At 55.1% G+C, this 19,914-nt stretch overlaps 1 protein-coding gene across 3 annotated transcripts in view; it reads left to right on the forward strand.

The window, feature by feature from the left end:
• Window positions 1-19,914, forward strand: part of Chchd6 (coiled-coil-helix-coiled-coil-helix domain containing 6) — a 162,604-nt gene that overhangs the window by 88,209 nt on the left and 54,481 nt on the right. For all 3 annotated transcript variants that reach the window (XM_078033883.1, XM_078033881.1, XM_078033882.1), the window contains one exon: window positions 16,412-16,495. In XM_078033883.1, the coding sequence (XP_077890009.1) occupies window positions 16,412-16,495 (84 nt within the window). The remainder of the gene's footprint in view (window positions 1-16,411; window positions 16,496-19,914) is intronic.

Raw genomic sequence — 19,914 nt, forward strand, 5'->3', positions numbered from 1 at the left:
GTCTCCACCATGAGGGGACAGCAAGCAGGTGGCTATTACAAACGTGGACACACCCCCTGGACCTGGAGCCTGACGTGTAGCCCCCAGAGCTGCAAGGAAGCAGAGCTGTTGAGTCCAGAGACAGGCTTGCCACTGGCCTGTGGTGTTGGTGTCACAGCCACACTAAGCCCAGGAGCTAGTCTGATGGGAACTGTTCTGCCACCTGGGAAGCGGGTCTCCTTCAGGCGGTGTCACCAGCTGGTGTTGTGCCACCTGATGTCACTAGATGCCATTGACCACCAAGAAGATTATGCATCTGGAAGGAGTCCTGGCTCTGGAACCATCTTCTGGCCTCCAGTGCCCTCGGAGGGTCCCCCGCCACCGCCAGGCTTTGTCCTTTAAATTCCTCTTGATAAAGGAGCTGCCAGCCTCCAACATCTTGTCTGACCTGGGCCCTCGCCTTCGTGGCCTGCTCCTGTGTGGACAGAGATGCTCAGCGCCTCTCCACCTCCTGCAGAGCGGGACCAGGGCTCTGGCTGTGGAGCCTGGGGTCCCCTGGCCTCTGGCCCCGCCTGCCTTCCTGCCCAGCATGTCCTGCTCCTCCTCTGCCCACTCTGGGCTCCAGCCACGCTGCACCACATCTGCCCACAGCAGAGCCCCTGACCACTGGGATCTGCGAGCTTCACCTATTCTCCGCCCCGGGTGGCCCCAGCCCTTCGCCACCATTAGCCCCTGTCCTGGGTTATCCTGGAACCAGCAGGTGTGAGCGGGTGTGCCCCACCCCAGGCGCTGTTCATGTTCATATGTGCACAGACTCCATCCATCTCCACGACCACGGGCCAGCACTTCCGCAGCCCACCTTTCCTCCCACTCCCACCAAAACAGAGCCCCGTTTGGCTCAGCGTCCAGAGGAGACCACGCCATTGATCTCGCGTGAAGAACGGGCCTGTGATGCACGTGCTGAGTCTTGGGGGGACTCATGCTCTGTGGACGTCGGAGCTGCTGCTGCTTGGGGGCCCTTCCTGCAAAAGGGGGCTGGAAAGAACAAGAGAAGTGCTTTTCCAAGGTGCATCGAGACACTTGGCCAGTAAGGGTCCACTGACAGCTAAATATATATATATGGACATAAAAGATGGAGGAGAAATCACTTCTGACCACCGAGGTCTGAGGACGCTCCGGGAGTTCATTATTCCTGGTAGCAGGGCCCTGCCACAGCACAGAGAGGACACAGCAAGCACCCCCATGGCCTTGGGGAATTCCAAACCAGGCCCATTGAATGAAGAATCGAACGTGTGCAGGGCCCTTCTGTGGCCACCAGAGGAAGCCTCTTCTGCCTCTTCCTGTCCTCTTCTCCTTCTCTGATTGCACCATCTCCCAACAGCCTGCCACCAAACTCAGCCACCAGGACTGGTTTCCTTGGCTCGTGCGTCCCTGAGCCTCTGTGTGCCCATCTCCAGCACCTCTGGGCGTCCTGCCCGGAGCAGGCTACCAGGAGCTCCTTGGAGTATCGCAGGGTACATAGGAAAAGGGGGAGGGCCGCAGGCGCACCTCCAGGAGTCGAGCCCAGACAGGGGAGGGTGGCGTGGGACCAGGAAAGACCAGCACCCACTGAATCAGGGCCATCACCGCACTGACACACAGGGACCCTGGGGCTCCTGACCTGGGCAGGGCTGGGAGGACCTCCCTGGGCCTCTTGTCCTCCTGCCCTTGGAGTTGCACGGCTGTCCCTGTGGGGCCAATGCCGCCGTGGCCCAGAGTCGGAAACCTGGCTCTTTCCAGAAACTTGATAAATCCCTTAAAGATAGGATATGTGTCATTTATATAGCATGTTACCAGGGTCATTCATGCGTTGATTTTGAAACAGCTTCTGAACAATGTTTCGAGCAGCAGCTTTGTTAGAATGATTTCCACAGGGGATCTCTTTGATAAAGACCTTTGGGCCGAGTGCAGTGGCCCACGCCTGTCATCCCAGCAGCTCAGGAGGCTGAGGTAGGAGGATCACAAGTTGGAGGCCAGCCTCAGCAATGGCTCCACACTAAGCAACTCAGTGAGATCCTGTCTTTAAATAGAATACAAAAAGGGCTGGGGATGGGGCTCGGTGGTCAGTGCCTCTGAGTTCTATCCCCAGTACCCCACCTCGCCTGAAACAAAAGACCTTTGGGAATACAGCATGGTGAGTGGGGAGGACACAGGTGTCCCCGTCACACAGACCTGTGTCTGCACTCTGCCTCGGTCCAAGGTTCGCATCCAGTGTCTGTCCGTAGGTAGTGGCTGTGACAGTGGTGAATGTTAATTGTTGGACAATAAACACATGACCCCTCCAGGAATCGTTTCAAAAGTGATAACCTGTTGACAGGTGACCAAGTGAGGCTTCTGTCAGAGTCACCCACACCGTGGTCTAATGACCATCCTTCCTGTGTGGGAAGTGATTAGTGCAGCTTAGAAGGCTAGATCCTGTTCACCGTGGAGTCATGCAGCATGTCACCTGCCAGCCACCAGACCTGGGGACACACACACAGGTGACTCAGGGCCCGTTTCTCCTGAAGCCCCTGTGTTTGCGGGGGATCGATAGCTATGGGAGGATTCATGTGGTAATAGAGTGATGACAGCGTGTGGCTGGTGGGACTTGGCAGCCGTAGGAATCTGCCCGGCTCTTGTGAGCATCAAGGGGCTTCCTGAGGCTTGCCAGGCTCCCCTTGGACGTGGGGCTGAGGGCCAGGCTCGGGGAGTGGGCTGGACGCCAGGGAGCGCCCAGGAGGGCCTGAGATCTGCAGCCCTGCTGCCTGGGTCCTTCTTCCTGCCCCTGCTTCTGTCCCTGGGGTCCCCGTCAAGTCAGCCTCCATTCTTTGACACTTCTTCAGGGTCGTTTTGTGGGAGGGTGACCGTCTACGTCCGAGTCTGGGGCCTAGCCCTAACTGATCCAAGGCAGAGGGGCACACCTTGCCCCCCTCTTAGAAAGAAGACAGCCACTCTCTCAAGACGCAGCCTGGGTAGAGGCTCTGGGCGGATACAGAGAGAGCTTGAGCAGGTCTCTAGGTTTTGGGGGGTGGGGAGTGGTACTGGCGATGAACCCAGGGGTGCTGGACCATTGAGCCATGTCCCCAGCCCCATTTTATGTTTTATTTAGAGACAGGGTCTCACTGAGTCGCTTAGAGCCTCGTGGAGGCTGGCCTCCAACTTGCGATCCTCCTGCCTCAGCCTCCCAAGCCACTGGAACCACTGGTGTGCGCCACTGCGCCTGGCTTCTCTGACTGTTCCTGAAGTCCCCAAGTGGATCAGCTTCCTTCATGGGCCTGGAGATCATAGGGGGGGCCCAGGAAGCCCACACTGGCTCCAGGCGGCTGCCCCACATTCTCCAGCATCGTCACCTCAGCCCCAGGGTAGACAGTGTCACCTGCAGAGCCCCCGATCTCTCCAGAGCTGCTCCTGCGTGCCACCTGTTTCCTGGCTGGTCAGTGGCTGCTCCTCGGCTCCCTTGGCCTCGTGACTCTCCACAGGCCCTTTCCAACTCATCAGCACGCAGGACCCTCAGTTTGACGCGGCCACCAGGTTGGGGAAGGGTTTGCTTTGGCTCCTGTGAGCGTGAGAGCCCCTGATCCACTCAGCTCAGTTCCTGAATCTCTCTCTGACCAGGGGCCCAGGCGGCGGCTGCACTCCAGAGTCACCGTGACCCCCAGGATAGTGCATGAGAGCTGCAGAATTCCTGGCTCTCCCCACCCCCTGCGCCCCTTCCGCCTGCAAACTGAGATGGGCGCTGCGCGCTCTCCGCTCCGCCTGACGCTTGCTCATTTTAAGTAGCGTGGTGCTGCCCTGCGCCCAAAGACGGCCCTGCCTCGCTCCCAGGCCGGGATCTGATTCTCCAGCATTGCCTTTTAAAAGGTGTTCGGCTAGGAAATTGCATATTCTTTCCCCTGAAAGGCCTCTCCCTGCCGCCTTTGTGCAGCTCCAGCTGTCATAACCGCGTCCAGGATTCTGTGTGCGCACGGGGAGCAAGGGCGCGGTGCGGGGAGAGGTAACAGGCCGTCCTCCTGGGCAGCCGCCTTCCCGCCCGGCTTTTGTGAACTGGATTAAAAAATAAACAAGTCAGATCCTATCGGTCTCTGCTCAGCGCCCTCCACTCCCCACGCTCACAGAGGCTGCTGCCAGCCGCTCTGCCCGGCCTGCATGCCCTGCTCTGGGCCACGGCCTGGTTTTCATGCCCACTCCCCCCCAGCTATTTGTCATGGGGTTAGCTGTGTCCTCGCTGTCCCCTGGATGTGCCACACTCGCTCCCACTCAGAAGCCTCAGCATTTGTTTTCCCTGCTGGGAATGAGCCTCCCCGGATCCTTGTGGCCTCTCTGTCCTGTGGAGAGGGCGTCCTGGAGGAGACGGGGCATTGGCCGTGTGGACCAGCTCTGGCCACCCTGCCTGGGCCAGCCCCGTCTGCTTCAGGAGAACCGGTGTCACTTCACAGGACCAGAAAGGCCCCATGCTGAGCATGTGACAGGGAGCAGCGTGACAGGACAGGTGCATGCATGGGAGCAGGCCACCTGCCTGCTGATCTCCATGAGACCCAGCTGTGCGATCTGGGGTTCTTCCCAGCCCGCCACCAAGGGAGTTGCGCACAGAGCAGCCCGTGTCATCTCCAGCCTCCTCGTGTCCGTGCCCGAGAACTTGATCAGAACTGCAGAGGCGATTTCATGGTTTCTTAAGGGAGGCTTGCGTGGAAAATTAGACTGCGTGGCTCTGGCTCCTCAGCTAGGCCCTTTTGGTGATTGTGTAGCCCTGGGTGATTTCACTCATCTCAGACTTATATTCCTTGCCTGTAAAGTGAGTTTGATACTCGTTATTAAGCCAGAAGCAATGGCACTTGACTGTCATCCCACCAACTCGGGAGGCTGAGGCAGGAGGATCACAAGGTGGAGGCCAGCCTCAGCAAAAGTAAAGCCCTGAGCAACTCAGCGAGACCCTGTCTCTAAATAAAATATAAAACAGGGCTGGGGACGGGGCTCAGGGCTCGAGTGTCCCTGGATTCAATTCCCGGTACCCCAAAATAATAATAATAACCATTATCTATGTCAGGGGACAACGTGTGCCTTAAAGGAGCACGTGCGTAATAAACAATTGGTGCTTAATGAGTGCCCACGGCTGCCTTTGCTCCTGCTTCCTGAGACTCCTCTGATCCTTGTTTTCAAGATGGTGCTTCTTGCCCTGACTCATACTGGGGTGTTGCGAAGAGGAAGGGAGACAGCTGGCAGGGCTGGATGAAATGTCAGCCACAAAGAGCTGGGCGTCCCCAGGAACCCTGCGCCGTCTCCTTCCCCCAGCCCCTTGGAGGAGCCAGCTCAGGTTGCCTGGGAGGCCATCTGTACTGATCGCTCACACCTGTGCGGGGGCCATGACAGACTTTGCCCATCCCTCTCCAGGGCACCTTGGCCCCTCCCCTTCCGGGCACAGGTGGGTGGATTTGGAGAGTGGGGGACAGACCCCAGATCTCTGGTGGCGTCTCCATTCAGGATCAGCAGCTCAGCCCAGGGGTCATGAGACAGAGAAATGGCACGCCACTTCCAAGTAGAGATTATCTCAGATCATCTCCAAGTTATATTTGTCTTTGAGATTTGCAGTTTTCCTTGAAATCTCTGTTATCCATGACGGTTACGAACAGGTATGTTTTCTTTTCTGATTGAACGTTTAATAATAACACTTGATGATCGTGAAAACGATTCTTGGCTGACATTGAACTTGCAAAAACTCCCTAGTAGCACATCCTGCCATCAGGGCCTTGTGGGCCTCACTGAATCACCGTCCCGCAGGCTCACAAACAGAGGTGGGCTTCACCCCATGGCCTAGAGCAGGAGACTGGGTTTCAGAGGCGTGCACCGGCTGCTGAAGGAGGGGTGACAGGTCTGGCCCTGAGAGCTGCATTTCCCTCCCTCTGAGCCCGCTTCCTTAAGCCTCGTCCTGCAGTAGGTTTAAAGTCAGAGCACACTGTCCTGGACCCCAGAGAGACTGAGGCACACAGTGTAGACGCGTTGTGGGTCTACAGGAGGTGACAAGTGTCCTGAGGACCATCCTTTGTCCTTCGGCAGGCCTGACCTGGGCCTTCATGCTCAAGTGACATTCTGGAGTCCGTTAGCAATGTGGAGTCTGGGGCCGGCCCCAGGCCTCCTGACCCAGTCTGTCTTCTAGCAAAGTCTCAGGAGAATCAAATGCACCCTCAACGTTTGAGAAACACTGTGACAGCCCATGCCAGAGGCGCCCCATTGGACCACAGTGATCCCCATCATCGCTCCACACTGCTCAGATAGGATGACTGAGTCCCTGAAAGTTGGGAGGTCGCTTCCTTGGGACATGGGACCTGTCTTCATAGCCCTGTGTCTGTGTAACCTGGTCACCTCGGTTAACTTTTCGTCACTGTGATTAAAATCCCTGACAGGAACAACTTAGACAGCAGTGTACGTGGCCCACGGTTTCAGAGGCCCGGTTCCTGGGCAGCCGACCCATTGCTCAGAGCCCAAGGGGAGGCAGCACGTGGTGGCGAAGTGTGGCTGGCGTGCGTGCAGGACAGCTGCCAGGCTCAGGTGGACACGGCACAAGGGGCCAGGGACAAGATACACAGTCCCCAGGGGCAGGCCCCCAGTGACCTGCTTCCTCCATTCACCGCCCCCCCCCCAGTCACCACCCAGTTCAGTCCTTTCCTGTCCTGAGTCCATCCAAGGGTGATCCCGGGGTGGGTGGGGTCACGTCACCCATGGTCTGATCAGGCACCTCGGGTCATCCCTGCGTGGCCTCCCCATGAGCTCCTGGGGGACACGTCATGTCACCACAGCCTCACCTAGTTGGAGGCTTATTTTATTTGTATATGAAATGAGGAATCTCTTTTAAACCCAGTTTTTTAATATAAATGCATTTAAGGCCCTTAATGTTCCTCCCAAAAATTTTTTTTTGCGATTTTTATTTGACACAAAAGTTGTCCATATGCATGAAGCACCATATGATGCATTCATACCTGTATTCGATGTGGAATAACTGAAATTGATCTTATTATTTTCTCCCAGCTCTGAGGTTATTTCAGAGGACATGTTGCATATTGTCCTTTGGGTTACATTTGTTAAGTTTTTCATTATTTCTTTTTTTTCCTTTTTGGTGGGCACTTAACTCACAGTCCCAGAGAGTTGGGAGTCCAGGGCAGGAGGATCGCAAGTGGAAGGCCAGCCTCAGCCACTTAGCAAGGCCCTGTGTGTGTGTGTGTGTCTCTCTCTCTTTCTCTCTCTCTCTCTCTCTCACACACACACACACACACACACACACACACACACACACACACAAAACAAAATTACAAAAGAGAGAAAATCTGACCTAAAAGAATGATGAATTTTTGGCAGATGGTGTACTCAGTTTTAAATTTTGGAAGTAGAGATTCTACAGATACGTCTATTAAATCAATCTTTTTAACTTTATTAGTCAATCTTACTAACTTTATTTATCTTGAGGGAAAAGCATTAACTATTTCACTAGTAAACATGATTTTGCATAAAGATTTTTTTATTAACATAGCCTTCATCAAGTGAAGGAAATTATCTGTTTCTGGTTTGCTTGATTTCATAAAGGGGGGTTTTATTTATCACACGACTTTCTTGCGTTTGTTTGAAAGGGTCATGTGCTTTTCCATCTTCCATTTGATGATGTATTAAGTATATTGGTTAATTTTTTATGCTATAGCAACCGTAGACCTCTGGTGGGAGCCCCAGTTGATCATGGGGTATTATCTTTTTTACATCTCGGCAGATTTCATTTTCCTTTTTTTAAAATTTTTTTTGTAAAGGAATTTTATCTATCTGGTACTGAACGTTGAACCCAGGGGCACTTAACCACCAAGCTATATCCCCAACCCTTTTATTTTTTATTTAGAGACAGGGTCTTGCTGAGTTGCCTAGTCCCTTGATAAGTTGCTGAGGCTGGCCTCCAACATCCAATCCTCCTGTCTCAGCCTCCTGAGTCTCTGAGATGACAGGTGTGGGCCACCATGCCCAGTGACATCTCTTTTCTTGAATAATATCAGTATGTAAATCTCTCTTTTTGTAATGTCCTTGTGTTATTTGGTGTAATACTTGTAATAGCCTCCTAAAATGAGTTGGGCAATATTCTCTCCTCTATTTGCTGAAAGAATTTGCTTAGAAATGGTATTTCTTCCTTAAATATTTGATAGGATTAATCAGTGAAACATCTGGGAAATCCTGTAGGGAAAGCCTTTTGTTTTGTTTTATAAATCAAGGAAAATTAGGTTTTTAAAAATCATCAGGCGTATGGTTTTTATATTTTTATTATTGCATTAATCACCTTGTGTTTATTGGTGCGTTGGTTTGTTGAGCTTCTTTGTTTAACACATTTGGAAAATTTTCATCTGTTATTCTTCAAATGTTTTCCCATTGCCACTACCTGTCCCAAGAATTTAATCACCTGCAAGTTAGACCACTTGAGTCGGAAATTGTCACCCTAGTCACTGAGGTAGCATTTCCTCTTTCAGCCGTTGATTTCAAATAGACTTTTTAGCTCCTAAAATTCCATTTGACCCTTCTGAGTCTCTCCACTTAACATCACTGTGTTTACATTTGCTTTGAATATTTAAAAACATCAGTAATGGCAGTTGGAAAGTCCTTGTCTGCTAAACACAGCATCTCTGTCATCTCCAAGTTTCTTTCTAAGGACTGATTTTTCTCCTGGCTGAGGAGTTACAGGTCACAGCGTAATGTGTTGAATTTCCAAACATTCGAGAATTTTCTGGCTGTCTTGCTGGTGCTAGTTCCTGACTTAATAATTCTGTGATCATCAAACATACTTTGAATGGTTTCATGCTTTTTGGTGCATCTTCGTGTTATTTCATTTATGTATTTATATGCAGCACTGAGGATGCAGCCCAGGGCCCCCCATGTGCTGGGCGAGCGATCCACCACTGGGCCCTGGCCCCAGCCCTGGCCCTGGTCCCAGCCTGGTCCTGCTTCAAGACTTTTCTTCCAGTTAATCTTACTGACCACTCCAGGGGCACTTTACTCCAGGATCTGCGGTTGTTGGACATTTATAGTGTCCTGTAAATGTCACTGGAGTCACATTGAACGATAATGTTGTTCAGGTCTTCCATATCCTTATGGGTGCTTTGTCTGCTTGCTCTATCAGTGTTTGGGGAGTAAAGTGGACCATCTCGTCCACACCATATGGTCAGGGTTGGGCCATGGTAGACTTGAACCCCGCCCCCTGCCCAGCCCTGGGAGGTCCGGTTCCTCATCCCCTGAAACCTGTGTGGCACAGGGGACTTTGCAGGTGTGATCCATTGAGGATGTGACAGGAGCGCATCTTACTGTCCAGATGGGGTCAGCATGATTCAGGCCATGCCCAGGCCGAGAGGGAGGCAGGTGCTGCGAGTGTGGGCAGGTGAGCTGTTGCAAAGCCACCAGCCAGGGTGGCCACCTGTCAACCCCTGTGATCTGAGTCACACGAAACAGCCAGCATTTCCCATCTCTAGAGCCGTGGGAGGGTGCGTCCGTGTGCTTTGGGCCTTGACTACTGTGTGGGCCATTTCATATAACAGCAATGGGCACTTGACAGGGGGCTTCAGTTGGTTTACATTTAACAGGATTATTTATAGCATCAGACTCAAATCCGTCCTCTTGAATGTCTGGGTCCCACCAATTCCTTTCTCCCCTTTGCCTCTTCTTGGCTTCTTTTGGGGGAATCGGGGTGGATGAACCAGTATATTCAGAATGCCATGACCTCCTCGATTGGCTTTTCATTTGTGCTTTTTTGGTTCCTTTTTTAAGATTGCTGTAGAAATGGCATTTTTTTTTAAGCTGATGCTTGTCTGTGTTCAAAAATATGCCATTACTTCAGGGATTATTTCAGAACCTCACAAAAGCATCCTGCTTGGAATTTTTCTGAGCGTCTGGGATGTGTAATTCGTTGTCTTTAAGTGATTCTGGAGGATTCTTGGGATTCATCTCTGTATTCTTTTGCCCCCTTTGTTTCTTCTCATGTTGGGACTGCACTTGAACGTAGGCTTCGGACATTTGAGATGATCCTGTAGATTTTTTTGGGGGGGGCGGGTTGTGTGCTAAGGATTGAATGCAGGGGCCCACCACCCCTGAGCCCCATCCCCAGCCCTACTTTGTATTTTATTTAGAGACAGGGTCTCCCTGAGTTGCTTAGGGCCTCGCTGTTGCTGAGGCTGGCCTCCAACTCACAATCCTCCTGCCTCAGCCTCCCGAGCGGCAGGGATGACAGGCTTGCACCATCACACCAGGCTTTAGTTCTCAGTCTTTTATCTCTTAATGTTTTGATTTGGATTTCATTCTTTCCTCTTCTCTCTCTATCCAGTATGTTAATAACCGTGACTCCATACCATACCATTCCTGCATGTTGGTAAAAAGAGTGCACTAAAACCCTCTGAAAATCCCCTTTCATAAAAGTAATGAAAATACTGACAGAATCGACTTTTGCAGAACTCTGATAATCAACCCAAGGCTTGCAGCAATCCAGGAGCATTTGTTCAGGGAAAGTGGAAGACTCTCTGCAAAGCACCAGGCATTTGAACTTACCCTCCTTTCCCACTGCTCCACAACCGTCTCTGAAACCAGCCTCCCCTGGGTAGGTGCCAGCCCACAGCGGGCCAGCCACCGCAGGGGGCAGAGAGGGTATGGAGTTCCCAGCCACAATTCCCAGGGAATGGCCACCACTGTTCTGGTGACTTCCTGCAGCGCCCCACTTGCAAGACTGTTTATGTGACTTGACTCAGCAGGTGCTGGTGGCAGTCCACTGTTGCCATGGGCGCACTTGTCACAGCGACCAGAGGTAGCTGTTGAATGTTAGGGCTGCCTGGGGTTGACAGCAGGTAAGCCAAACCACGGCGTAACCAGAAATCTTGGGGAAAAAAGCCAACAGGGTGGTGTGATGGTGCACACTCCCAGTCCCAGAGACTTGGGAGTTCAGGGCAGGAGGACCGCAAGGGGAAGGCCAGCCTCAGCCACTTAGCAAGGCGCTCTCTCTCTCTCTCTCTCTCTCTCTCTCTCTCTCTCTCTCTCTCTCTCACACACACACACACACACACACACACACAGCCACACACACAGCCACACACAAAACAAAATTACAAAAGAGAGAAAATCTGAGGCCTGAGATGTCCACTGAAGGCTTTGAAAACTTCCGATGGTTCCCGGGATCTAGGTCCAGTCAACAGGCAGGGCTGTGCACAGGGAGATCTCAGGAAGATCTTAAGACCCAGAGGCATCATAAGCCGTCAAAAGGCAGAGTCACAGGAAAGATCTTGAAAGTGACAGAGAGAAGTGACTCATCCCATGTAAGGAATCCTCCTGAGACGATCTGCTGATTTCTTATCATAAACAATGTCCGGCACCCTGCGGGCACCCTCTGCCTCTTCACACATGCTAGTGGCCTTATTTATCAGATTCTTTAACATCTTAATAATCATAGTCACTTAACCTCTCTCTGTGTCGATTTCAACATCTGAGCCCTTGGTGCTCGGGTTCTGGTGAATATATTCTCTCTCCATATTGGGTCATTGTGTTTTGTTGTTGTTGTTGGTTTGGAATTTTTTTTTTTTTGGCATGTTTATATTTTTAAACTTTTAAGTGAATGCTCAATCTTTTGTATACATAAAACATTTGACAGAAAGTATATATCTGTGAGTCGGGTGCCATGGTGCATACCTGTAATCCCAGCGACTCAGGAGGCTGAAGCAGGAGGATCGCAAGTTGGAGGCCAGCCTCAGCCACTTAGAGAAGCCCTAAGCAACTCAGTGAGACCCTGTCTGTAAATAAATTATAAAAGGGACCAGGGATGGGGTTCAATCCCTGGTACAAAATACATACATATATATAATCTGCAGTGAACGGGTTTCTTGTTCTGTAAGACCATCACTATGGGGAGTTGGGTGTCTTAAAAAAAAGAGCATATAGTTGGGTTTTCTTTGTGTTTCTTTTATCCAAAGTGGTTGTCTTTTTCCTTTAAAGGAAAGATGAGTCAGTTCACATTTTGCATTTTTTAATTGCTGGACAACAGCTGCCTCTTGGCCAGGGGCCGCCCTCAGTTCATGGCCATGTGCAGCTCTTCAAATAGAAGCCCGCTTCACCCCTTGAGTAAGCAGAGCTGGTGGCAGAGAGGCAGGCAGAGACCACCGTCTTTGAAAACCAGGTCTCAGGATGCCGATCCCACCACTTCTGCCATATTCTTTATTTCCAAGTTCCCAGGTCCAGCCACACACTGGGGAGGGTGCCGGGAGCAGGGGCTGCCTCCCTTGCCTGTATTGTGGTAACTGATTGACTGACTTCTCTAGTCTTTTTATGGGGGTCCTGGGCATGGAACTGAGGACCACTGTACCACTGACCCACACCCCAGCCCTATATTGTATTTTATTTAGAGACAGGGTCTCCCTGAGCTACTTAGAGCCTCACTTTTGTTGAGGCTGGCCTCCAACTCACGATCCTCCTGCCTCAGCCTCCCAAGTTGCTGGGCTGATGGGTGTGCACCACCTCACCCGGCTTCAGGAATTTTTTATGTTGTTTTCTTATATCAGGGAGAGCCCTCTGCTCCAAGTCCCCTGCCTCTGTAGAGCGCAGTGGCTTCAGATCCTGCAGCATCTAAGGAGAGGTCCGGCCCACAGCAGACCCAGAGCCCAGCAGGCCTGTGGCTCCAGGTCCACCTACTGCTTTGTGGTTCTGTTCTGCGTTGAACACTTTAATCTGCTTTCTGAACCTGGCTTCTGCGGTGCACGGAGCAGCGGAGGCCAGCTTCAAAGGCCAGCTCAGGGTGCCGTGTTGCCTGGAGGAGGTCCTCGGCTCACTGGCCGCGGACTTCAAGTCCTGTTCAGAGGTGGCCCTGGCTGAGCGCGCCTCCACAGTGCTGATGGTCGCCTTCACCCAGAGACACCGTCCTTAATTCAGTGTGGTCCCCCAGAGACTTTGTTGGCAAACTCCTTAGACAAACAGCACCCCCCGCGGCTCCCCGCGGCTCACTCTATCCCGCGGTCCCCCGTGGTCCCCAGCACATGTCACTCTCAGCATCAGCCCCTTCATGTGCACACACGCTGGCTCTCCCCCGGGATGCAGAAGCGTCCTGGTTTCCCTGGTGTACCCGCAGTCCCTCCACAGTAGCGTCTGTCACCGAGCAGACACTGGGTACTCGCTGGTGAGCCCCTGAGTCAGTCACTGAGACCCGCCTGTGCCCTTCCGCCTGGCACCTGCTGAGCGCTGCACACAGGGGACCTCCCGGGGCTGCGGGAAGCAGACGCAGGGCTGTAGAGCCCCTTTGTTGGGTGACCTCATCCACCCCAAACCCTGAGTACTTGCTCTGGGCCGCACATTCACTTTGTAGGACCCCTTTTCATCTGTCACCTGTCCATTGTCGGTCATGAGGCCTCCTTGAGCAGGGACTGTGGCTGGAGCCCCAGGACATGGGGTGGCCCAGAGCTCCGCTTATCTGTGGGGCAGACCTGCCTCTCTGACAGCTGCTCACGCCCTGGCCACGCCCCCGGCCACGCCCCCTGGCCACGCCCTCCACTGCCACGCCCAGCCGCGCCATGTATAGAAGAGGAGGCTTCAGCTTGTGTTCGCAGGGCGGGTGCTCTCTCTCTCCCCTCCCTCCCTCCCTCCCTCCCTCCCTCTCTCTCTCTCTCTCTCCCTCCCTCCCTCTCTCTCCCTCCCCCCCTCCTCTCCTCTCTCTCCTCTCTCTCTCTCTCTCTCTCTCTCTCTCTCTCTCTCTCTCCCTCCCTCCCTCTCCTCTCCTCTCCTCTCCTCTCTCTCCTCCCCCCCCTCTCTCTCTCTCTCTCTAACTCTCTCCCTCCCTCCCTCCCTCCCTCCCTCCCTCCCTCTCTCTCTCTCTCCCTCCCTCCCTCTCTCTCCCTCCCCCCCTCCTCTCCTCTCTCTCCTCTCTCTCCTCCCCCCCCTCTCTCTCTCTCTCTCTAACTCTCTCCCTCCCTCCCTCCCTCCCTCCCTCCCTCTCTCTCTCTCTCCCTCCCTCCCTCTCTCTCCCTCCCCCCCTCCTCTCCTCTCTCTCCTCTCTCTTTCTCTCTCTCTCTCTCTCTCTCTCTCTCCCTCCCTCCCTCTCCTCTCCTCTCCTCTCCTCTCTCTCCTCCCCCCCCCTCTCTCTCTCTCTAACTCTCTCCCTCCCTCCCTCCCTCCCTCCCTCCCTCCCTCCCTCCAAGGGTTGAAGCAGGGATGCCTCACCCCTGAGCCCCATCCCCAGCCCTTTTTCTGTATTATTTAGAGACAGGGTCTCACTGAGTCGCTTAGCGCCTCTGCATTGCTGAGGCTGGCCTCACACTTGCGATCCTCCTGCCTCAGCCTCTGGAGCTCTCTGGATGACAGGCGGGTGCCATCGCGCCCAGCCAGTATTTCCTTTTGTGTGTGAACCATCTCTCAGGGGCCCGATGGGTGGGCCTCTTTGCCAAGCACTTCTTTTCTGCACGTCCCGTTCCTGACGTAGACCTGTCACTGTTGGCACAGGCCCGCAAGCTGCAGCCCCAGTGTTCTGGGGGCGCCTCTACCCACGGGGGCCATCACAGTGGGGTAGCTGAACAGTGGTTGGACACATGGATGAGCCGCCTCCTCCCTCCCTGGCCCGTTGCCCCAAGTGAGTGACAGCTGAAGAACCCCGGGACAGTCTTGCTTTCAGTTGCCATCTTCCTGATTGGGACCACTGGCCAGGAAATGGCAGGTCCACAGCCCTGGGAGGTATTCCTGGACGGGCTGCTTAATTGCATGAGACGAGCTTGTCCGCCGATGGCACTGGGGACCGTTCACAGTTAAGTGCCGGGCTGCTGTCAGGCCGCCCAGATGAGCCGCCTGGCGCTTTGCAGGGTCCTGGGAGAAATCCCACACTCAGTCCCAGGGCTCAGCTTCTCTGAGCGCTGGCCCTCCAGGGTCCTTCCAGAGCCTTCCTGGCATGTTTAGATCGTCTGCAGCGTGGTGGGGGTGAGATTGGGGGGACTGCTCCTCCCCGCGTCTGTAGGTAAGACAGAAACGAGAAGGAGGCCGCTTGCTCCAGCCTGCTGCAGCCCTGGTGGCAGACCAGCGTGAACCCCAGTGGGCAGGCCGCCTCCCAGCTCAGGATCCCAGTGTCCCCTGGGAACACGATGGCGGTCCCCCCAAGTTTATTTTCATCTGCTTCTCTGCGCATGCGGGATCCTGGTGTGCCATCGGCCCCTCTACTGACCACTTTGTCGGCAGCGCCCACAGGTTCAGTGACCAGCAGGAGCGTCGTGGGCAGAGGAAGGGCACTGGCAGGCCGTGGGTTCCCATCTCCCCTGTACGTGGGGTGACACACACCCGGGTGGTGGCAGCACAGCGTGATTGAAGAAGAAAAGCTTAGGACATGAAGTCACAGTGGCCTCTCTGGGTGGCTGGCTTGTGCCCTTGGGGAGAGTGAGAACCAGGTGCCCTTGGGAGCGAGCGGTGCTCAGCCCCTGCTCGGGGCAGGCGGTGGGCAGGTGCTATCCTCCTGATGGCAGTGCTGAGCCTCTGGGCTCATTGATGCTGGCTGAGTCTTCCCAGGGAGGACCAAGGGTGTGGCACTTAGGACCTGGTCCTGGAAGAGCCTGTCAGAGGCTTTGGGGATGTGGGACGCCCAGCCAGAGCATGTGTTTCTGCTGTGTCGTGACACTGGGGACCCCTTGTGGAGGCTTGTTAGGACCCTGCTCTGCTGGGGAGTGTTCCCTTAGCCTCCTGGGCAGTCCCACGGGTCAGGAAGGGACACTGATGAGCAACCTGGATCTCTGGATTGGAGGAGAAGGTCCAGGACCCCAGCGGGGGGGAGGGTGAGCCAGCCAGAGCTCAGCCTGGCCAGCCAAGCCTCCCGAGGCCACCTCCAGGCAGGGGGACAGGGCCAGCGCCCCTCCACCTGTGGAGTCTCTGTTTCTCTCTCTGCCTGCAGGGACTCCTACCCCCGAGGGCCCAGAGCGGGACAGTGGCATGACAGGGTGCCCAGTGTCAGGGCTGCCTGGCCAGCGGCCGTCTCTGGCCCTTTTGGGCCCTGTGGCTCCTGTCTGCCTTGACCACAGTCCCACCAGCTCCTCTCTGTGTCACTGTGAGCTGAGCAGTGGCCCGGCCCTCTGTTGTGTCCGTGTCCTGGTCTGTGAAGAGGGTGGGGATCCTGACCCCCTTCGTGCCCATTCCCAGGAGCTGGAAGGAGGGAGGAGATGACCTGCAGGAGCCAATGTTGTGGCCGCCATCTGCAAAATGGCCCTAACAGGTACCCACCTGGAAGGGCCGCTGTGAGCCTGGGGCATGACACTTGGGAGCTGCCTGCCACAGCACGGGGTCCTCCGTGCCTTCCCGCTCTTCTCCTCCCGAGTGTGGTTGGGAGCAGGAATGGCGGGTGTCCTCTCCCCGCAGCGACCTCAAAGGCACCACCGCCGCCGGCTAACGTGGCTCTGCTCCCTTTTCCTAGGCGCGGGAGCTGGAGAGCAGGGAGGCCGAGCAGCGACGCCGGGAGGCCTTCTACCGTGAGCAGCTGGAGCGCATAGGGAAGAAGGTGAGGCTCCGCGGGCCCTGGGGGCACCGGTGCTCTCCCTAAGGACCGCGCAGGACCACGCCCTCTCCCTAAGGACCGCCCCAGGACCACGCCCTCCCTGGGGCCGCCCCCACCCCAGGACCACGCCCTCTCCCTAAGGACCGCCCCAGGGACCACGCCCTCCCTGGGGCCGCCCTATCCCAGGGCCACGCCCTCTCCCTAGGACCGCCCCCTCCAGGTCCGCTCTCCTGAGCCCCGGGCAAACCCAGCCTTTCAACAAGTTGCCTTGGGAGATAATTGGTTTTTAATTGTCCCGTTTGGGGTTGAGCGCGGCCGACTCTGCTCTAAAAAAACCCTCACTGTGACCACGGGGCGGTGCTGAGACCCAGTCTGCCTTAACACCGGAGCTGAGCGGCCCTGGGTAAAAATAACAACCCTGAGGTCCTGCCCACGGATGCATTAAAGTTGTATTATCGATCCCTCCCGGAGCCCGGGGAGCGGGGGAGCGGGGGAGCCGGGAAGATCAAAGTGCAGCAGGCTGCTCACTCCCTCTTGTGCAGATGAGCCTTAAAGACACCTCCTCACGCTGTCTGGAAGGCCAACAGCCGCGGAAACTCAGCGGCTAACTTGCTTATGGGGGGGGGGGGGAGTGACTTGTTGATCATGACAGCTGAACCTGGGAGGGACATGAGGAGGTTAAAGCCCTGCTCCCCGCCCGGGCCTGAGCTAGCTCGCGGGCAGGCGGGCGGGTCTTTGCAATCCCTGGTCACGGTTTGGAGCTTTGAAGCTGACAGTTTGCTCTTGGGGCTTGGTTTCCGCGGGGCGTCTCCTGTGGCTCGCAGCAGTGCGGCCTGGCAGAGGTGGCTTGGGCGTCTCCAGGCGCAGGGACCCGTCGCCCACCTGCACGCGTCCACTCTGCAGGGCATTTCGGGGAGACCCAGAGCCCACACCCCGAGAACAGGGATCGCTGGCGATGACCTCCCGCAGTCTGGGGACGGCCGTGCCCCCTGAGCTGCGCACACAGTCGCCCTTAACGAGCCGGCGAGTCTCAGAACAGCCTCACACACAGGTTGGACTGCAGCTTGTCATGACAAGGACTGTGATTTGAGATCCCGGAAAGGGTGGGTTAAAAAAAAAAAATCCACCATCCCTAGCTCTAATTACCACAGTTGCCCATATGTTCCTCGGCATAGATTTTTCTTTTCATTCTTTCTTCTTTTTTCTTTTCTTGGTGGTGAGCGCGATGCTTTGGTCTCCTGCTGTGCGCTGCTGCTGCTGTCGCTTGGCTGCTGGAGCGCACTCACCTGTGTGTGTGTGTGTGTGTGTGTGTATGTGGGGGTGGGGGGCTCCCCGCATTTTATTCCTCCTCTAACCTCCCCCCACCATCTCTCCTTGTTAAAAACACTCCTGGCTTTGGCAGAGGACAGGAGGTCTCCTGCGCCAGGCTCCTGACAGCAGGCAGATGTGAGCTTACACTACCAGGGCTTTTCCGTCCTTGCTGGTGAACAGTTATTAAATGCTTCCAGAAGGAGGTGCAGAAAACACCATCTCCTCTCTGACTCTTAAACACAGCGTTTTGCTGGCGCTGAGAAAGAAAGACAGCACCCCCATCCACCATCCACATCCAGGAAGCGCACAGGGGCGCGCGAGAGAGGCCGAATCACCAGGCCTAATTGTGTTAGTTTTTGAAAAAGGTTTTCGATCTTTTCCGTGGGGGTAATTTTATCCCTGTAATGGCTGGGAGGAGGGAGAACGCAGCATCCAACCATCTCTTTCATTAGCCGCTGCTTTCCTACGGCTCGGCTTCCGCTCGCCGGAGACTCTGGACCTTGACATTGCTAGCGCTGCGCACGCCCCGGCTCCCCAGCCGTCAGCGCCTCTCCATTTTTTTTATTTTTTATTTTTTTCCTGTTTTCCTATTTCCTTTTAAGTGGAGGCTGGTGCAGAGCCTCCCCCCCAACCCTGGGGTGGAGAGAGAGCAGGTGGGGGGCTGCAGAGAGCCAGGCCCGCTGGAGAGGGCGGACACTAGGCCCTGCATGTGGCACGGGGTCCCCTGGTCGCGGAGGTTTCTGTGCAGGGCCCTTTGCGGGTGATCTGTCCGCTGAGTGGCTCTGCAGCTGGCCCTCACAGCATGCGGCACTGACAGCTGTGGCCAGCCAGCACCTGTCCTCTGTGGTCAGCCACCGGGAGCAGGAGGATAGGACAAGTATCGGGCCTGATTCTGCTCAGTGATGAAGAGCCGCGGGACCCTGAGCGCCACGCTTGTATCCTTCAGCCCCAGTTTCCTGATCTTTGAAGGGGGGACTTGAAGACTCACGTGCAGTCGTTTGGGGGTGAGCCATAGTTGGGGTAAAGCACACAGGGAACCCGGACAGCCTGTTGAGTTCTCTCGAATGTTCTTCCCACCCTCCTCCTCCTCTTTAGTGGACGCACAGCCCTGGGTAACTTCCGCCTTGCTCAAATCGTGCCAGCCGCTAGGCACAGAGTGCTGGCCCCATTGTGGTTCCTGTCCCAGGAAACCCCTGTGGTTTAGAGAGAGGGACATGTTGGCGCTTAGGACACCAAAGGAGGAGAGGATGTCCAGGGCAGGCTCCTGTAGTAGGCTCCTGGTTCTGCGGGAGCCCCGTCTTACCTTCACCCAGCTCAGCAGCTGCCAGGGCAGATGGCGTTTTCAGAGCTAGCTGTAGAGGCTGAAGCGGGTTGACGGGAGAGCGAGGAGATGTGGGTGTGTTCTTTCTGAGTCTCAGCTCCTGCTCCAGAATGCCATCTCCCTTCCGCCCCCCTCAGAACCACACAGCCTTCCTCACTGCCTCTGTGAGCAATCGGCCCTTCTCCCTGTTTTCCTCTCTGCTTGGACTCCCTTCCCCCCATATCAGGGGCACTGAACCCCTGAGCCCCATCCCCAGCCCTTTTTATATTTTATTTAGAGTCGGGGTCTCACTGAGTCACTTAGCGCCTTGCTGTTGCTGAGGCTGGCCCCTAAGTCACCATCCTCTTATCTCAGCCTCCTGGGGATCCTCAGCCTGAGCCACCAGCCTGGATGCTTGGGCATTCTTTTTTATTATTATTATTTTTTTTTTTGTACTGGGGATCAAACTCAGCAGCACTCAATCACTGAGCCCCGTCCCCAGCCCTTTTTTGTATTTTATTTAGAGATAGGGGCTCACTGAGTTGCTTAGGGCCTCGCTAAGTGGCTGAGGCTGGCCTCCACCTTGCGATCCTCCTGCCTCAGCCTCCTGAGCCACTGGGATGACAGGCGTGTGCCACCACCCTGGCTGCTCAGGCCTGCTCCAGGAAAGACTGTGATCAGCCCCTGACAGCCCCACAGGTCGTCTCACTAAAAACACTCCACAGAGCCCGCCTGTCCCAGGCACAGTGGCCCCTCCCTAGTTGGACCAGTCTGTGTGTTGTATCAGGGAAGCAGAAGCTGCACCCTGGGC

This window comes from Ictidomys tridecemlineatus, chromosome 16 (assembly GCF_052094955.1).
Source record: "Ictidomys tridecemlineatus isolate mIctTri1 chromosome 16, mIctTri1.hap1, whole genome shotgun sequence".
Lineage (NCBI taxonomy): Eukaryota > Metazoa > Chordata > Mammalia > Rodentia > Sciuridae > Ictidomys > Ictidomys tridecemlineatus.